The sequence below is a fragment of the Zalophus californianus genome, chromosome 9 (genome assembly GCF_009762305.2).
Source record: "Zalophus californianus isolate mZalCal1 chromosome 9, mZalCal1.pri.v2, whole genome shotgun sequence".
Classification (NCBI taxonomy): domain Eukaryota; kingdom Metazoa; phylum Chordata; class Mammalia; order Carnivora; family Otariidae; genus Zalophus; species Zalophus californianus.
In genome coordinates, this window is record NC_045603.1 from 36,565,571 (window position 1) to 36,584,067 (window position 18,497).

Sequence of the window (18,497 nt, forward strand, 5' to 3'; positions counted from 1 at the left end):
TGAATTTTCAATCTTTAATTTTAAGATTTGCAGGTTTATATTTAGTTTGAGAAATCATTCCCCTATCTCAAGGTCATAAAGCTATTCTTCAATACTATCTTCTAAAAGTACCATAGTATCGCCTTTCACAGTCAAGTTTTTGACCCACTATGGATTTTTGTGTTTGTTGTAAAGTAGGGGTTCAGATTAATCTTTTTTTGTGTAGTGAGCAGAATGGTCCACCAAAGATGTCCACATTCTAATCCCCAGAACCTATGCATATATTACATGGAAAGAGAAATTAAGGTTGCAGATGTAATTAAATTTTCTAATCTGCTGAGTTTAAAATAGAGAATTCTGGATTATCCAGGTGGCCCAAGGTAATTTTAAGGATCCTTTAAGGTGGAAGAGAGAGACAGAAAGGATGTCAGAATTATAGAAAGATTTAAAGATGCTATGCTGTGGGCTTTGAAGATTGAGGAAGGAGCCATAAGCCAAAGTATGCAGGGTCCTCTAAAAGTTGCCAAAGGTAAAGAAATGGATTATCCCTTAGAGCTCCCAGAAGAAATGCAGCCCTGAAGTTACCTGACTGTTGCACAGTGAAACCCACTTTGGACTTCTGACCTTCAGGGGGCTAGATAATAAATTTATGTGGTTTTAAGCCACTAAATTTGTCGGAATGTGTTATAGCATCAAAGGAAACTAATACACTATATAACTGTATAAATTACTGTCCTAGCAGTCCTAATGACTACTCCCTCTTCTAATGATAACAGATGATATAACAAAAGGTTTGTTCTGCACTATTAATTCCACTAGCCAGCCAATAAGGCAATCATCTAAATCACTATAGTTAAAGAAAAATGCTATCATTTGGTAAGACAAGTTTCTCAACCTTGTTTTTCTTCTTCAGTAATGTCTTGGCTTTACTTGCTATTTAGCTCTCTCACGTATATCTTGAAACAACTTACAAATTCTGTAACACAAACATACATGCATACACACACTAATACACTTTGGGGATATTCATTAGATGTACTGAATTGCAACAATCTAACAATCACTTTGTGAAGAGCTGACATTTTTACAATATTAAGTCTGTTTATTCATTAACATATTATATTTGTCCATTTACTTAAGAGTACCCTCTCAACTAGTAACATCCAAAAAAAAGGCTCTTGTGTTCCCAAAGAATATTAATTTTTAAGGATGGCCTCACTGTTGCAAGAATTTAGCTGTCCCAGTACTAAATGATCATGCTGGTTAACCCTTAATTAACTCTGGTACCTGGTCAGGTACCCCCATACCTCTTTCTTGACAAATGTGACGTGTATCCATCATTATGGTATCACACAGAGTATCTTCACTGCCCTAGAAATCCTCTGTGCTTCACTTGTTCATCCTTCATCCCATCCCAAGCCCTGATCTTTATATTCTCTCCATAGTTCTGCCTTTTCCAGAATGTCATATGATTAATTCTAAAGTACACAGTCTTTTCAGATTGGCTTAGCAATATACATTTAAGTATCTTCCATGTCTTTTCATGGCCTCATACCTCTTTTTTTTTTCTTTCTGTGAATAATGTTACACTGTCTAGATGTGCCACAGTTAATTTACCCATCTTCTTACTGAAGGATATCTTGGTTGCATCCAAGTTTGGGAAATTATGAATAAAGTTACTATAAACATCAGTGTGGAGGTTTTTGTGTGGACATGTTTTCAACTCCTTTGGGTAAATACCAACGACTGTGATTGCTGGATCATATGGTAAGAGTAGGTTTAGTTTTGTAAGAAACTACCAAACTCTTCCAAATTGGCTGTCTCATTTTGCATTCCTACCAGCAATGAATGCAAGTTCTTATTGTTCCACAACCTTGCTAGCATTTAGTGTTGTCAGTGTTCTGGATTTTGATATTCTAATAGGTGTGTAGTGGTATCTTGTTGTTTAACTGTACTTCTCTGCAATTTCTCTATTCACTTCTACATGGGGTTAGTGTACTTTTTAAAAAGATTTTATTTATTTGAGAGAGAACACAGAGGGAGCATGAGAGGGGGAAGCAGACTACCCACTGAGCAGGGAGACCAATATGGGGCTCGATCAGAGGACCCTGGGATCATGACCTGAGCCGAAGGCAGACGCTTAACCAACTGAACCACCCAGGCACCCCAAGAGTTAGTGTATTTCTTAAATTTCTTGGACTCATGTCTTTTCTTACTATTGCTACTGCCCTATTTGCTCTCTCCTTTTTTCTCAAACTGCAACTAACATGTATGTGAAGCCTATTCACTGTAATCTCCATAGCTTAGTCTTTCTTTTGTATTCTCCATCTTTCTGTTTCTTCATGTTTCACTGTGGATGTTTTCTTCTGACCTGTCTTCCAGTTTACTAATTATTTCTTCAGCTGTGTCTACAATGCTATTAATACCACTCACGGATTTCTTAATTTCAATTATTTTATTTTTCAGTTGCAGAATTTTCACTTGGGTTATTTTTTTGTATGTTTTGTGTCTCTGACAAAATATTTTTATTTCAACATACATTTTAAGTAGTTTAATAAAAATTTCTATTTTAGGATAATTGTAGATTCACATGCAATTATAGGAAAGAATTCAGAGAGACTGTTATTTTCTTTATCTGGTTTCCTGAAATGTCTCATAATTTGAGACTGGCTTTTTTTCACTCAGTATAATTATTTTGTAGTTTCATCCAGGTTGTTATATCAATAGCTCATTCCTTTTTATCACTGGGTAGTATTCCATGATATGGATTAGCACTGTTTATTTGTTAAAGGGCATATGGGTTGTTTTCAGTTTGGGATGCTATGAATAAAGCTGCCGTAAACATTCATATACAAGTTTTGTGTGAAGATAACCCAGCCTCTGTTGACACCTTGTTAGTGCTACGAGTTCCAGCTTCCCACAACTTCTCCACTGATGTTGTGGTAGGGGTGGCCTTGTAACTCCTGGGCAATGGTGAAAATCCTGACTCTCTACTACTAGGCCTTCTCTGATGCCACACTGGTGGAGAGTGTAACACCTTTTTACTGTTGGGTGGGCAGAAGTTCAGATCCCCACATGGTCTCTGACACTGTGGCAGCAGTGGTGGGGTGCTTGTTACCACCTGGTGGGGAGGAAATCCTAGTTTCCTACTTGTCCTTCTCTGACACCATTCCATAACTGGTGTTCAGGAACCTCATTACAGTGTGGCAAAGATGGAAGTCTAGGCTCTCCACTTGGCCTTTGTTGACATGGATTGGGGGGGCACAATTTTTTATTTGGTTTCTGGCTGCAATATGGTAGGTCTATTGAAAGGTTTTCCTGTGCCTCCCTCTTTCCTGGTCCTTTGGCTAGAAAGAGAAGGGTTTTTTCTTACTGGGGCTTTTTTTTTTTGGCATGTGCCCAGTGGCATTTCTGTATTGCAGTTTACTTCAGCTCCAATACAAGGTTTTTAAGGCAAAAAGAAAACCCAGGGAACTCCCACTACATTGTTCATTGGGTCCTGAGATCTTAAGCTAGTTTGCTTTATTCTCTCCAAGACTCTTTCAGAGTCTTCTTATATTTTATAGATAGTTCTAGATTTTTTAATTGTAGTTACCAGGAAAAATAGAAAAATGTGTATCTATTCCATTTTCCCAAAGTGGAAGTTTCTCTGGTTATTATTTTTTTTCCCCTCTGGTTGTTATTTTAAGCTATTCTCTGAACTCCCAATTAGTCCATTTCTGTTGCATGTAGTTTACCTTGGTTTTTGGTCATGTCCTATTTCATCATATGGCTGGTTATTTTGGGTTGCTTGCTAAATGCTATATATAGCAAACTATAGTGATAATTTGGGCCTAGATATATACTATATTTGTCCAGAGAGGATTTGCTAATAGTAGGCAGCTAGAGAAAGTAGTAATATGAAATACTTTAATCATAGCTTCAGATAATTCCAAGTGGGGCTTTAGAGCATCTTAGGACTATTTCATTTATAGTTCACCTTTACTCATACTGTAGACCTAACTCAAGATATGAGTGGTGTGCCTGGCCAATGGAGTCCTCCTCCTAGGGCAGGCTATGAACTTTAACTTTTGTCTCACTAGAACTGTTACTCTATTGAAAGCTGTGCTCACCTTCTCTGTCTACTTTGTTAACTGTCAGAAAGCTGCCTTTTCAAGAACTGGCAGATGCTTCTGGGGAAATGCAGCCCTAGAAGAAGCTGGGCTTAACTCTCTTGATTCCCACCTTCTCCTAGGTATTTGCCCTGTAGTTTTTTGTTGTTGTTGTTGTTTTCCATTAACAAGAAGTATTTTAACATGTAATTTTGACTTAACAACACACAGTGGCCTGATTTTTTATAAGTGTCTTAGAAAAGGATTCACTTCAAGTATGGATAAACTAATTTCATGAGATACATGGTGACATTCAAGTACCCACATAAACACAGAACTTATCTTTTTTTCCTAGTTTTATTGGGAAATAATTAGCATATAAGTTTAAGGTGTATAGCAGGATGGTTTGATTTACATATGTTATGAAATGATTATCACAATAGGTTCAGCTATAACATCCATCTTCTCATATACATTTAAAAAAGAAAAAAAGGAAAAATTTCTCTTAGGATGAGAACTCTTAGGATTTACTCTCTTAACAACTTTTCTATATATCATATAGCAGTATTAGCTATAGTCATTGTGTTGTACATTATATCCACAGTACTTATTTATCTTATAACCTAAAGTTTGTACCTTATAGTCACCTCCCTCCAATTCCCCATCCCCCTGCCCTCTGCCCTTGGTAACCGCAGATCTGACTTCTATGAATTTGGTGGTTTTTGTTTATATTTGCTTTTGTTTTGAGATTCCACATATAAGTGAGATCATACAATATTTGTCCTTTTCTGTCTTATTTCACTTAGCATAATGCCTTCAGGTCCACTCATGTTGTTGCATATGATAAGATTTCCTCATTTTATGATGGCTGAATAACATTCCATTATCCCTTCATCCATTGAAGGACACTTCGGTTGTTTCTATACCTTAGCTATGGTAAATAATGATGCTATGAACATGAGGTGCAGATATACTTTTGAGTTGGTATATTCATTTCCTTCAAATATATTACCAAAGGTGAAAATGCTGGATCATCTGGTAGTTTTATTTTTGATTTTTTTGAGGATTCTCTATGCTGTTTTCAACAGTGGTTGTACCAACTTATAATCCCACCAACAGTGCTCAAGGGTTGTGTCCCCTTTGGTCCCTTTTGTCCATATCCACGCCAACATGTTATCTCTTATCTTTTTGATGATGGCCATTCCAACAGGTGTGAGGTGATCTCATTGTGGTTTTCTTTAATATTTATTTATTTATTTGAGAGACAGTGTGTGTGAGAGCAGGGGAGGGGCAGAGAGAGGGAGAGAGATAAACTCAAGCAGACTCCACACTGAGCCTGGAGCTGATGCAGGGCTTGAGCTCACAACCCTGAGATCATGAACTGAGCCAAAATCAAGCTGGACACTTAACTGACTGAGCCACTTAGGCACCCCAGTCTCATTGTGGTTTTAATTTGCATTTCCCTAATGACTAGTAATGTTGAGCATCTTTCCATGTACTTGTTGGCCTTTTGTCTATCTTTGGAGAAATGTCTATTCAGGCCTTTTGTCCATTAAAAGTTTTGTTGTTGTTATCAAGTTGTATGAGTTCTTTATATAACAGATATATGGTGTGCAAATATATTTTCCCATTCTGTAGGGTTTTTTTCACTTTGTAGATGGTTTATTGTGCTGTGCAGAAGCTTTTTAGTTTGATATAGTCTCATATGCTTCTTTTTTATTTTGTTGCTTGTACTTTAGGTGTCATAACAAAAAAATCATTACCAACACCCATGTTAAGGAGCTTTATTCCTATGTTTTGTTACAGAAGTTTCATGGTTTCAGGTTTTACACTGAAGTCTTTAACCCATTTTGAGTTAATTTTTGTGGGTGGTGTAAGATATGGGTCCAGTTTCATTTTTTTCCGTGAATATCCAGTTATCCCAGCACCATTTATTGAAGAGATTGTCTTTTCTCCATTGGGTATTCCTGGCTCCCTTGTGAAATATTAATCAATTATATATGCTTCAGTTTATTTCTAGGCTCTCAGTTCTGTTCCACTAGTCTATTGGTCTGTTTTTATGCCAGTACCATCTTGTTTTGATGCGTACAGCTTGAAAGCAGGAAGTGTGATCTCTCCTGCTTTGTTATTCTTTCTCAGGAATTCTCTGGCTACTCAGGGTCTTTTGTGATTCCATATAAATTTTAGGAGTATTTTTTTCTATTTTTTTTAAAGTCACTGGAATTTTGATAGGGATTGCACTGAATCTAGATGGCTTTTGATAGTATTTACATTTTAACACTATTAATTCTTCCAATCTATGGACACAGGATATATCTTTTCATTTATTTGTGTCTTCCTTGATTTCTTTCATCAGTGTTTTGTAGTTTTCAGAGTAGAGATCTTTCACCCTCTTAGTTAAATTTATTCCTATTTTACTGTTTTTGATACTGTTGTATTTGCATTTCCCTAAGTTTAATTTTCAGAAAATTCATTGTTAGGGTATAGAAACACTACTGATTTTTATGTTAGTTTTGTATCCTGCAACTTTATTGAATTCCGTTTCTTTCACTGAATCTTTAGGATTTTTTATATATAAAATCATGTCATCTGCAAATAGAGACAATTTTACTTTTTCTTTTCCAATTGATTCCTTTTATTTCTTTTTCTTGCTTGATTGCTCTAACTAGTGCTTCTAGTACCATGTTGAAAAGTGGTGAGAGTGGGCATCCTTCTTTTATTCCCGATGTTAGCAGAAAACCTTTCTACTTTTACCACTGAGTATGATTTTAGCTGTGGGTCTGCCATCTATGGCCTTTATTATGCTGAGATAAATGCCTTCTATGCTGAACTTGTTAAGAATTTTATCATAAATGGATGCTGAATTTTGTCAAATGTGTTTTCTGTGTCTATTTACATAATCATGACTCTTCCATTCTATTAATATATCACACTGATTGGTTTGCATATGTTGAGCCATCCTTGTATCCCTAGGATAAATCCTACTTGATCGTGGTGAATGGTCCTTTTAATGTGCTACTGAATTTCGTTTGGTAGTATTTTACTGAGAATTTTTATATCTATACTCATCAGGGATATTGGCAAATAGTTTTCTTTTCAACAGTGTCTTTTTTCTGGTTTTAGTATCAGGATAATGCTGGCCTCATAAAATAAGTTTGGGAGTGTTCCCTCCTTTTGGATTTTTTAGAAAGTTTGAGAAGAATTGATGCTAATTTCTCTTTAAATGTTTCATAAAAGGTGCACCTGGGTGACTCAGTCGGTTAAGCATCTGACTCTTGGTTTCAGCTCAGGTCGTGATTTCAGGGTGGTGGGATTGAACCCTGTGTCTGGTTCTGTGCTCAGCACAGAGTTACTTTGGGATTCCCTCTCGCCCTCTCCCTCTGCCCCTCCCCCCACTCACGTGTCTGCTCACTTGTGCACACACTTGCTCTCTAAAATACACACATAAATAAAATCTTTAAAAATAAATCAATAAATGTTTCTTAAAACATCACCAGTGACGAGAGTTGGTCCTGGGGCTTTCTTCATTGAGAGGTTTCAATTACTGATTCAATCTCCTTACTGGTAATTAGTCTATTCAGACTTTCTATTTATTCCTGATTCAGTCTTCATTAAGTTGTACATTTATAATTTTTCCATTTTCTCAGTTGTCCAGTTTGTTGGCAATAGTTGTTCATAGTAGCCTCTTTTGATCCTTGAATTTCTGTGGTATCAGTTGTAATGCTTCCTTTTTCATTTATAAGTTTTATTGATTTGGGTCCTTTCTCTTTTTTTCCTTAGTTATTCTAGCTAAAGGTTTGTCAATTTTGGGGGCGTCTGGGTGACTCAGTCAGTTAAGTGTCTGATTCTTGATTTCGGCTCAGGTCATGATTTCAGGGTTGTGAGATTAAGCCCCACCCTGCACTGTGCGTGGAGCCTGCTTAAGAGTCTTTCTTTCCTTCTCCCTCCCTGACTCCCTGCTCCAGCTCCCTCTCTCAATCTCCCCCTCAAAAAATTGGTTTGTCAATTTTGTTTACCTTTTCAAAGAACCAATTCTCAAGTTGTTCTATTCTTTTTCTCTTCTCTATTTTACTTCTTTCTGTTTTAATCTTTATTACTTCTTTTCTTCTAACTTTGGGCTCAACTTGTTCTTCTTTTTATAGTTCCTTAAATCAGAGTTAGGGTATTTGGGATCTTTCTTGTTTCTTAATGTAGGCATTTATTGCTAAGAACTTTCCTCTTAGAACTGCTTTCACTGCATCCTGTAAGATCTGGTATATGTTGTATTTCTATTTTTATTTATTTCAAGAAACTTTTTAATATCTTCTTTGATATTAATTTTCATGTATTTGTGAATTTTCCAGTTTTCAATTTTCAGATTTCTAATTTTATGCCATTGAGGTCAGAGTAGACACTTTGTATGATTTCAGTCTTCTTGAATTTGCTAAGTCTTGTTTTGTGGCCTAACATATGATCTACCCTAGAAAATGTTTCATGTGCACTTAAAAAGTATGTCTATTTTGCTGTTGTTGAATAGAATGTTCTGTACATGTCTGTTAAGTCCATTTGATCTAGAAGGTTCAAATCTGCTGTTTTCTTATTGCTCCTCTGTCTGAATAATGTGCCCAAATTGGAGCACCTAAATATATAATGTTCCTGTACATCCAAAGAACTCTTATTTAGCATTCCTTATGAGGCAGATCTAGTGGCAAAGAGCTCCTTCAGCTTTTGTTTGTTCAGAAAAGACTTTATCTCCCTTCTTCGTTTCTGATGGACAGCTTTGCCAGGGATAGAATTCTTGTCTGACAGTTAATTTCTTTCAATATGTCATTCCATTCTCTTCTGGCCTGAAAAGTTTCTGTTGAGAAATTTGCCAACATTCTTATGGGAGGCTGTAACTTGTATATAACCCCTCTCTTGTTGCTCCTAAAATTCTTTGTCTTTGTCTTTTGACAACTTAATTATGTCTTATAGTGCTACCTGGGTTCAACCTATATGAATTCCTTTAGATCTCACGGATCAGGATGTTCTTTTCTCTCACCAGGTTTGAGAAGTTTTCAGCCATTGTTGCCCTAAATATACTTTCTGTCCCTTTGATTCTGATCTGGAATTCTTATTATACTAACATTGTTTCTTTTCAATATGTTCCATTTTGCCATAGGCTTTCTTCGCTCTTTTTGCTTTTTGCTTCTCTGACTGGATAATTTCTAATGTCCTATCCTCTAGGTCACTGATTCTTCCTTCTGTATGGATAAGTCTACTTTTGAAACTCTCTACTGAATTCTTCTGTTCAATTATCATATAGTAGACCCTTGAACACCATGGAGTAAAGGGTACTGACCTCCCACGCAGTTGAAAATCCATGTATAACTTTCGACTCCCCCACCCAAAATGTAACTACTAATAGTCTACTATTGATTGAAGCCTTACTTATAAACAGTTGATCAAAACATTTTATATTTTATGTGTATTGCATACTGTATTCTTACAATAAAGTAGGCTTGAGAAAAAATGTTATTAAGAAAGTCATAAGGAGGGCGGCTCAGTTGGTTAAGCGACTGCCTTCGGCTCAGGTCATGATCCTGGAGTCCCGGGATCGAGTCCCATATCAGGCTTCCTTCTCAGCAGGGAGTCTGCTTCTCCCTCTGACCCTCCCCCCTCTCATGCTCTCTCTCTCTCATTCTCTCTCTCAAATAAATAAATAAAATCTTTAAAAAAAAAGTCATAAGGAACATACGTTTACAGTATTGTACTGTATTTATCAAAAAAAAATCTGTGTATAAGTGAATCTGTGCAGTTCAAACCCATGTTGCTCAAGGGTCAACTGTACTTTTCAACTTTAGGATTTTTTTTTTTTTTTTTTTTTGGATGGCTGCTTTTTCCTTGTCAAAATTCTCATTTTGTTCATGCATTGTTTTCTGAATTTTGTTTGTGTTTTCTTGCAGGTCACTAAATTTCCTTAAGAGGATTACTTTGAATTCTTTGACAATTCCTAGATCTCCATTTCTTTAAGATCAGTTATTAGAACTTCATTAGTTTCCTTTGGTGGCATTATTTATCTGATTTTTCATGATCCTTGATTCCTTATGTTGTTATTTGAGCACCAGAGTAACTGGGCTCCTCTTTCAGACTTTATAACTTTTCTTTGATAGAGACTGTTTTTTTACCAGTCAGCTCAATTTGGGTTTCTGGGTTTGTCTACTGTTAACATCCACAGGTAGCAGGGACTATTATGGTCTATTTTGGGGTGAGGCAACCGTTCAAGCTCTGAGGATGGGGATGGGGAGTGTGCCTCTGGTTGAGAATAGTTGGATAGGAATGTTGGCCTGGTTCTCTACTTGAATGAGCCTGTGGAATGGATTCCATGATTGCCTGGATTCTCTAGTCATGCTTACTAGATGGTTAGTACTCAGTACTATATTAAGTAGTATATGGGGCTATGAATTAACTTCCTTGCTGTGGCAGGGAAGCAGGATAAGACCCAGGGCCTATATAGCTCATTGTTTGGGGACCCAAATCAGGCCAGAGTGTGCACAGAATTCCCTGGTCAGGTGACATCACTGGTTTTGTTCTGCAGATAAGGGATGACATGGGCAGTGCTCTCTATTCAAGTGCTACTATAAGTAGGGCTGTTGAATGGGCAATGCAGCTTCCTGTGTGTTCTGGTTAGGTTCCCTGGTTGTACAGGCTGAAGGCTGTATTCAGTAATGAGTGGGTCTATGAATTAGATTCCTTGCCCAGGTGCAGTGAGAGAAGCAACTCTAAAGCTGGAGAGCTCTGGCGCTCTCTGGGGTCTAGTGGTTAGGATTCGGTGCTCTCTAAAGTTGGGAAAGCTCTTTGTTGTCTTAACTCATGCCAACCTGCACCCCAAGTTTCCTAGCTGAAGAGGGCCATTGGCTTTGCTTTGTAAACTACTGGCTTTGCCTTTCTCTAGACTCAAGCATTGCTGGACCACACACCTTCCAGAGTTGTTGCCAGCCCTTCTGGTCAGATGGGCTAAAAGACACATTCCACAGTGGTGTTATGTGTCAGCTCCCTTAACTGGGCAGGAGGGAAGAGGCTACTTCCGGCTACTCTAAAAATTTTCCAATATTCTCCTATTTCCCAAATAGGCTCTCTGGTTGGGAAGGGCTGAGAGCTACCTCCACCCTTGCCTATGAATTAATCTTCCTGCCTGTGCATACTTGGTACTGGATTTGCTCTGGGGCTGATCAGCTCTGCTAGCCTGCCTCCTGGCTGGAGTGCCACTGAGCTTCCAGAAGTTGTCACCAATGCTTATGCTCAGATGGGACCAGAAGATACTCTCAACAGTGGGTGGGGCTGTGACTCAGCTCCCTGATTGGGAGTGGAGCCAACCAGGCTCTAGGGATGGCAAAACTCCTCATTTGAGGATCTGAATCAGTCAGATGTGCACCCCACTGAGTTTCCTGGTCAGAGTGAGCCCCTGACTTGGTTTTGCAGATGAGCAAATCCACCAGTTGGGATTATTAGTTGGGCACTACAGGTATGAACTTGGTCTGCCAATATCCATGTGCTGATTATTTCAAGCCCCTTCCCTCTCCTCCATCCCAGTCAGATTCTCAGTGGTTGAGCCCCACAGACTTCCCTGCAATAACTCTGGGGCAAGATCAGAGTACAGGCTTTCGTAAAGTAACCCCCAATGTTGGTGGGGTAGCTCTGCTCCCTGGGTTCTTTTCCATGTGCTGCTGCACTGGCCTGAAGGGAGAAGCAATGTGGTCAACATGTAGTTACTTCTCTTACCCTTCTGATGAAGTCTATCTTGGTCTCTGAGGTAGAGGAAGGTGCAAAAGCCTCACCCCCATGTTCCTGGATTCTTAAAGTGGTGTCTTGTTTTTTTAATAGCTGTTAGTTGTTCTTGTGGGGGGGGGTGTGCAAAGTCAGGAACAACCTATGTTGTTATCTTGGTGAAATCACTCCCTGCCCTGTAATTCTTAACTTTCTTGATAGGTCTCTGATGTTCTCAAACCAATTAAAAACAAATACGCACACATGCGTATACAAACACACACACACCTTCCATGTTTTTCACTTTTCTCAGAAGGAGGGTTGGTTCTAATGATCTAGTCTGCTGTTATTGGAAATGGGTTTCTATCACTGTCTGTTTTTTGCACATGCTATCCTGACTAGAATATAAAATATTTCTGTGTCGACAATATATCCTATGCATCCAGAACCTAACAGGCTGCCTGTCATACAATAAATTAATTGCTGGATTGAAAAAATAACAATGTGTAAGTCTTGGCAACTAATGAGAATATGTGGCCTGATGATGGAAGAAGAATAAAATTAAATATAACTAAGATTTCTAAAGCTTGACTTTAGAAATGGTCATGGCATTCCTAGGTTTAATAAAAGAAGTCAAGAGAAGAAAGAAAGAGGAGTAGAATTGGTGGGAAGTTGACTTTGGTTTTTGGATATGCTGAATTTGATGTATCGGTAAGGTACTTAAGTGAAAGCAGTGGGAATGGATACCTGATTCCAGGTATCAGTTGTGAGGGTAATTCCTAAGAGAAAGGAAATATTAAGAGAAAGGAGCTGAATATAAAAATATTAGAGAACGTCTAACTATATGTAGGAGGTGAGGAAGAGGAAGAACCTTTCAGTAAATAGAAGGCTATGCACAGTAGGAAAAAGAAACTCAGAATGCAACTTAAGGGAAGAGAAGGAAGACAAGAGTTGGGAGAAAAAAAACAACTGTTAAATGGTCAAATGTGGCTGAAAGGTCAATCAGGCTCTGGAATGAAAGAAGTCTCTAATACATACATACCATCTATCTTCTGAGTAGTAAAAGAAGGCAGGAACATGGAGGGCTGGAGGGTGTTTAATTTTTAAGTGAGTAGAAAGATTCAGAAAAGAATGGAGACAATTTTAAGTTGTCATTAGAGGAATAAAAAAATTTATAAAGAGATCTGAAGTCTCAAAAGAGGCAGGCAGTCAATATTTGAGTGGACATAAATTTGCAAAATTATGTGACTTTTTTCCACCAGGTTAGTATCTTGTGGTGAACTCAAGAGAGGGAACTACTTTTCAGGAAAGTATGAGAAATTCACTTGTAGACAATTCTGAAGATTGGCAAACATGGAAAAGAGAATGGAGTCTGCAAGCAGATCTGGGAGTTATCTACACAGAAATGACAGTTTAAAACAATGGTAGATGTAGTATTTATATGTCATAATTTCTATCAGTAAAAAAATGGTTATTTTCTCTCTTACAGAGAAATAATAACAAATCCAAAAATAGTTTCTATCTGTTAGTAAGTGTGGATTTGTTTTTGAGAACCTTAAAATTTTCCTCTTTTAACTTGAAGAATAATCCTATTACAACCAAATGGCTATCAGAATCCTAAAATTGTAATTAGCAAGAGGATATTCATGAAACTTGCCAGAAATGTGAATGTAAGCTTGAGTATAGCAGTTACTGAACCAATATTATGGAAAAATTCTCCCATCTCTGCCTCTCTGTCTATATAATGCATTATTTGGAAAAAAAAACAAAACATATGCAGGGCTACTATTTTACCAGTAATACAATGGCCACAATTGTTTATGATCAATTTCTGTTCTCATTAGCTAAGAGTTTAAGCTGTATTGGTTGTAAAACATTTTAAATATAACTCTTGTTCATATGCTAAGTCACTGAATTGTATATAACATTTCAATGCTTCTAAAATTCTAAATTACAATTGACACAGACTACTTTACCATTACACTAACTCCTCCAGACAAAAAGGAATCATTAGCGCCCCCACTTTAAAAATGATTAAGCTAAGATACAGTTGCTGCATACTTGTTACTACTGACATTATGCTCAAATTCAAAGCTTCTTCCAACAGTAACAGTGACCCTGAATAAATTCATCTGGGCTAAAAATCATTTCATTTACAAGACAACATAGTTATTATTAAAATTCTCATACCATTTGGTGATGCCATAACATTCTTTAATAATATCCTGAAGGACGGCTCGATAGAAGAGTGATTCAGTAGGCAGCTGAAAAAAATGTAGATATATATGAGCACAAGAAACAAAAAACATAAATCGAATCAATACTAGAGAGTCAGGACCATACATGAATGTTAGAAACCTGACTTTGTTACAAAACATAGAGGACACTTTAAAAATTTTTCCATTTTAAGTTACATTAAAACCCCGAGGCTAATATTCACTGAGAACATATTCTGCATGAAAATAGAAGAAACTATAAGAGAAATGGCAGTGAATGAGGAAGAAAAAGCAAAATCAAAGAAAAATGAGCTAATGTCCCAAATGGAGTGCTGTTCAATTTAAAATGTGGAAATAAACTTTCATAACCAGCCAAATCATCTCTGGAGCCTCTAAGAGAGCAGCCAGGTAGAATACGTGCAAAAGAGAAGAAAACGTGGATTTGTCCTAATGGCAGTGGAACAGAGATAGTATCCACTTAGGATTCACACCTGGAAAGAGAAGGTACTATTCTAAGGACATTCTAAAAATATGTCTGAGGTCTAAAAGATCATAGCATTGGCTACTGTTGAGTTGAAAAGGACATGCTTTTTGTCTTTTAGAAAGGACATAGGATCAGGTATCCATGAACGCTTTCCAAAGGAAAGAAGGTATGGCTGAAGAGAAAGGCCCCAGTGAAACATCATTTTGAAGAAGTAGAAGGTAAAAAAAAGTACGACACATAAAATAAAACTCTTCACTGAAACAATGGAAGTGGTAATCAAGCTAAGAAACTACAGAAGTCACCCAAATTCCATCCACATCCCAGAAACCTCTTAATATTGACAGTGTAAATAAATCTAACATGAGATATCAAATATTATCAGCAACAACCCTGGTTCCACGCCAAGTTACTAATGAAAAGAAAAAAAAAAAAAAAGGAAAGAAAAATGAGCCAGAGTAGCGGGAGGTCAACAATATTGAATGGTTCTGAAAAGTCTAATAAGGTGAAAACTCCAAACTATGCAGTGACTGGTAAAGTTTTAAAGACAGAGGTCAGTAGACTGTATATATTCCCTGAGTTATCCTTTTGTAACTTTTATTCTCCTTCTTAGCACAGAATTGTTATTTTCATCTGTTTTCAACTAAAATATGTTTGGATTCAGATGGAGTTTAGCACAAAATAAAATCTTGCCTGTGTGCTCAGGCAGAAAAGTTAACTCTACTGCTCCTATCCTCATCTGACCGCAAGTTCCTACACTGTGGGCCCCTGGTGCTGAAACTACAAAAAAACACAAATTGGGAGTTGAGGGTCAACCATTATTTCTTGGGTCTTCACCTAATGGCACTGCCTTCTTAAGTCACTGGACAATGTCTGACTTGCAGGATCTTGATAGAACACTTGGAAAGAACACACATTATATCCTTTCTGGATGGTGGGAATAGTGGGGAGGGTGATTCTAGTCAGAAATGGTGTTAGGAATACCACAGTCCCCAATTTAGCTCCTAAAATAATGTACTGACAGCAGACATACATACATACTTGAGTGCCCACAGTAAAATTTATAACCTTCAAAAGACAGACTTCTTATATAATATGTCTTTCTAAATACAACTCCTTCACTTAAGACAAACTGATTTCTGAACTTTTTTTCTGGAAGACTGTTTCCAAAACATTTCATTCTAAATTTCCCATCTCTGGATATACTTTCATTTGGCATTTTTCCATTTGAGTAATTCTTTTTTGCAGTTCTAAAAATTTCTATCATCTGTCTCTCACTTTTCCCCAAATCCCTTCAGTTTTCTCACAAAAATGCTGAAATCCCCTTTCATAAATTAACACCTATTGTTCTATTGAAATTCAAGGCATTCTGGAAAATATATTATTACATGAAGTAAAATATTAGCATTCGTATTATAAATGCTTACAAAGTTCTTAATTTTTTATTTGGTTAAGCTATATAATAAACAGGAAGTTTAATTTTATGTAAATTTTATATGAAATTCTAAAAATAGAGCTGGTATCTGAACCGAAGAAGCCTAGCTCAGATGTCCCTGTACCAAGCCATAATGCTATTTTGCCTCTTGGACACTTGGGCAGGGATGAGGTATCATTAGTTTTATGATGTACTTCACTTAGGGAAAAAAAACTCTTAAAAATATGGTGTGCCTGGGTGGCTCAGTTGGTTAAGGGACTGACTCTTGACTTCTGCTCAGGTCATGATCTCAGGATCTTGGAATTAAGCCCCGTGTCCAGCTCCATGCTCAGTGGGGAGTCTGCTTAAGGATTCTTTTTCTCCCTCTCCCCTTCTCTCTGCTCTCTCTCTCTCTAAAAACAAAAACCAAAAAACTCTTAAAAATAAAGCTTTCCATTCCCTGCCTTTGAGAAAAATTATATAAATGGTATCAAGATAATTTGGAAATAAATGTATATTTATATTGTTATTAAAAACTGGTCGAAGATGACAAAAAGAAAAAAAAACAAGAAATGCATTTAAACGAGATTGCATACAGAAATACAAACGGGACAGAATAAATCATCGTTCCCAAGTTATCCTGAGTCAGGAAGAGCTTTACAGCTGTTTCTAGGAGAAAGGGAGGAGAGTTACGAGTACCCTCAAATGCGCATTCCTGGAGTAAGTAGGACTATCCATCCTGGTAAATACGTGCCGGGCTAAGTGGGAAGGGAATCAACAGCTCCCCAGCACTGTCTGTCTGACCATTCCAAGAGTACATTGGATGTGGCTCAGAGTTTACTTTCCTTCACAAGTGATAAATCAACTTAACACTTTAACGCATTTTAAATGGGAGGGAGCAAAAAGAGCACACCCTTCAAGTTTATTGTCTTAGGCATGCATTTTACAGGTCTAGTGGAAAGGGCACTAAGCGGGAAGTCAGTACTCTGCAATTAATTAAGGGAGCTAGAATGCACTATTAAACTTCTGCTGTTCTGCTGTGTATCATGTTCTCATGTAAGTTTGGGATAATACCCAACTTATAAGATTGACTGTAAACATGAGTAAGCACTTGAGAAATTGAAAAACACCACAAAAATGCACAGGAACATTATTATGATAAAAGCTCTTTCCTCTTCCATATCCCTAGGGAACCACTAGGTTGATATGCAATATAGCTGTTAACTGCAAACCAGGGGTTTGAGACTAAAGCCGACACACCTAAACAATATGTTCTAATGCCTTTAATAAATCAGTTTTTATCAACTTTTAGATAGGTACAATGAATACATTTTTTTAATGAGATTATGGTTGTTATGCAGAGTTAAGTCTCTATCTTTTCCATTGATAAGAGTTTCTAGAGATTTATTTTTTATTTTTTTTAAAGATTGTATTTATTTATTTGACAGAGAGAGAGAGAGAGAGACAGCAAGAGAGGGAACACAAGCAGGGGGGAGAGAGAAGAAGAAGCAGACTCCCCACCAAGCAGGGAGCCCGATGTGAGGCTCGATCCCAGGACTCTGGGACCATGACCCGAGCCAAAGGCAGACGCCCAACGACTGAGCCACCCCGGCACCCCCAATAAATACATTTTTTAAAGAAAGTTCTTAGCATCATGCCTGGCCCAGTAAATACTCAGTAAATGATATTTGTTGCTATTGTCATTTTCAAATTACTATTTTTAAAAATTCAAATTGACATATTAATGTTCCTTAAAAAAAAAGCAAAAAAGAGATTTCTAAAATTTAGGTCTAACAAGAAAAATCTTGTGAAAAGCTTAAAAAGAATTCTTAAAAATTTTTTAGAAATTCCCAATATGTTTCATGAATTATAAGGCAGAGGATAAGGCAATTACACGGATATTTTGGGGATACATTTAACTTCTGTTTGTATGTGCAAGCCATTTGGCTATTTCAACTAATGACTAATCAAGTAAAATAAGGAAAAAAAGTTAAAAAAACAACAACAAAATGTGTTTTGGACTATAGGTAAAAAATAAACTGAATGCTATTCATGTTTATCTCTGCTTGAATTAAGTCCATAAAAACCTAATAGTCAGCAACAGCAGTCTTTAGAAATATTTATAGACTGTTTAGTATATTATGAAGAAATGAGACATTAGTACAAGAAAATAATGTAGAAGTTTTCTTAAAAGTTCAATTTACTTTTTCTGAAAGTTCACTTCTCTTTTAAAGTAAACACAGAAAATGTATAAATTTGAATAGGAAGAGGTGATATTTATTAAAAGCCATCAGGTTTTAAGTTCATCAGCAGGTCAAGTACGAACAGTACTTTAAGAAACCATCATGTCCATCTGCTATATTAGAGTAAACATTCTTTCTTACCCCTTGGCCAACTGCAACTCTTTCCAATGCCTTTGGAGAAAAAATAAAGAGAAAAAGATAAGACAGAGACTGCTCATATATTTAGTCTTACCTTATAAGACTATAAACACACTGTATAAGGGCTTATAAAAGTGACATTTAAAAAGATTAATTGATAACATGTAACTTTATACATTTATAAGTGTTAGTATCATTAAGGAATGTTAA

General features: G+C 36.9%; 1 protein-coding gene across 6 annotated transcripts in view; it reads right to left on the reverse strand.

The window, feature by feature from the left end:
* The window catches only part of METTL25 (methyltransferase like 25), a 132,800-nt gene that overhangs the window by 49,731 nt on the left and 64,572 nt on the right, over window positions 1-18,497 (reverse strand). For all 6 annotated transcript variants that reach the window (XR_003519734.2, XR_003519731.2, XR_003519733.2 and 3 more), the window contains exons 7-8: window positions 18,291-18,320; window positions 13,986-14,059 (exon numbers count right to left, since the gene is read on the reverse strand). Coding sequence is in view for 1 of the 6 variants with exons in the window: in XM_027592476.2 (XP_027448277.1) it covers window positions 13,986-14,059; window positions 18,291-18,320 (104 nt within the window). In the remaining 5 variants the exon portion in view is untranslated. The remainder of the gene's footprint in view (window positions 1-13,985; window positions 14,060-18,290; window positions 18,321-18,497) is intronic.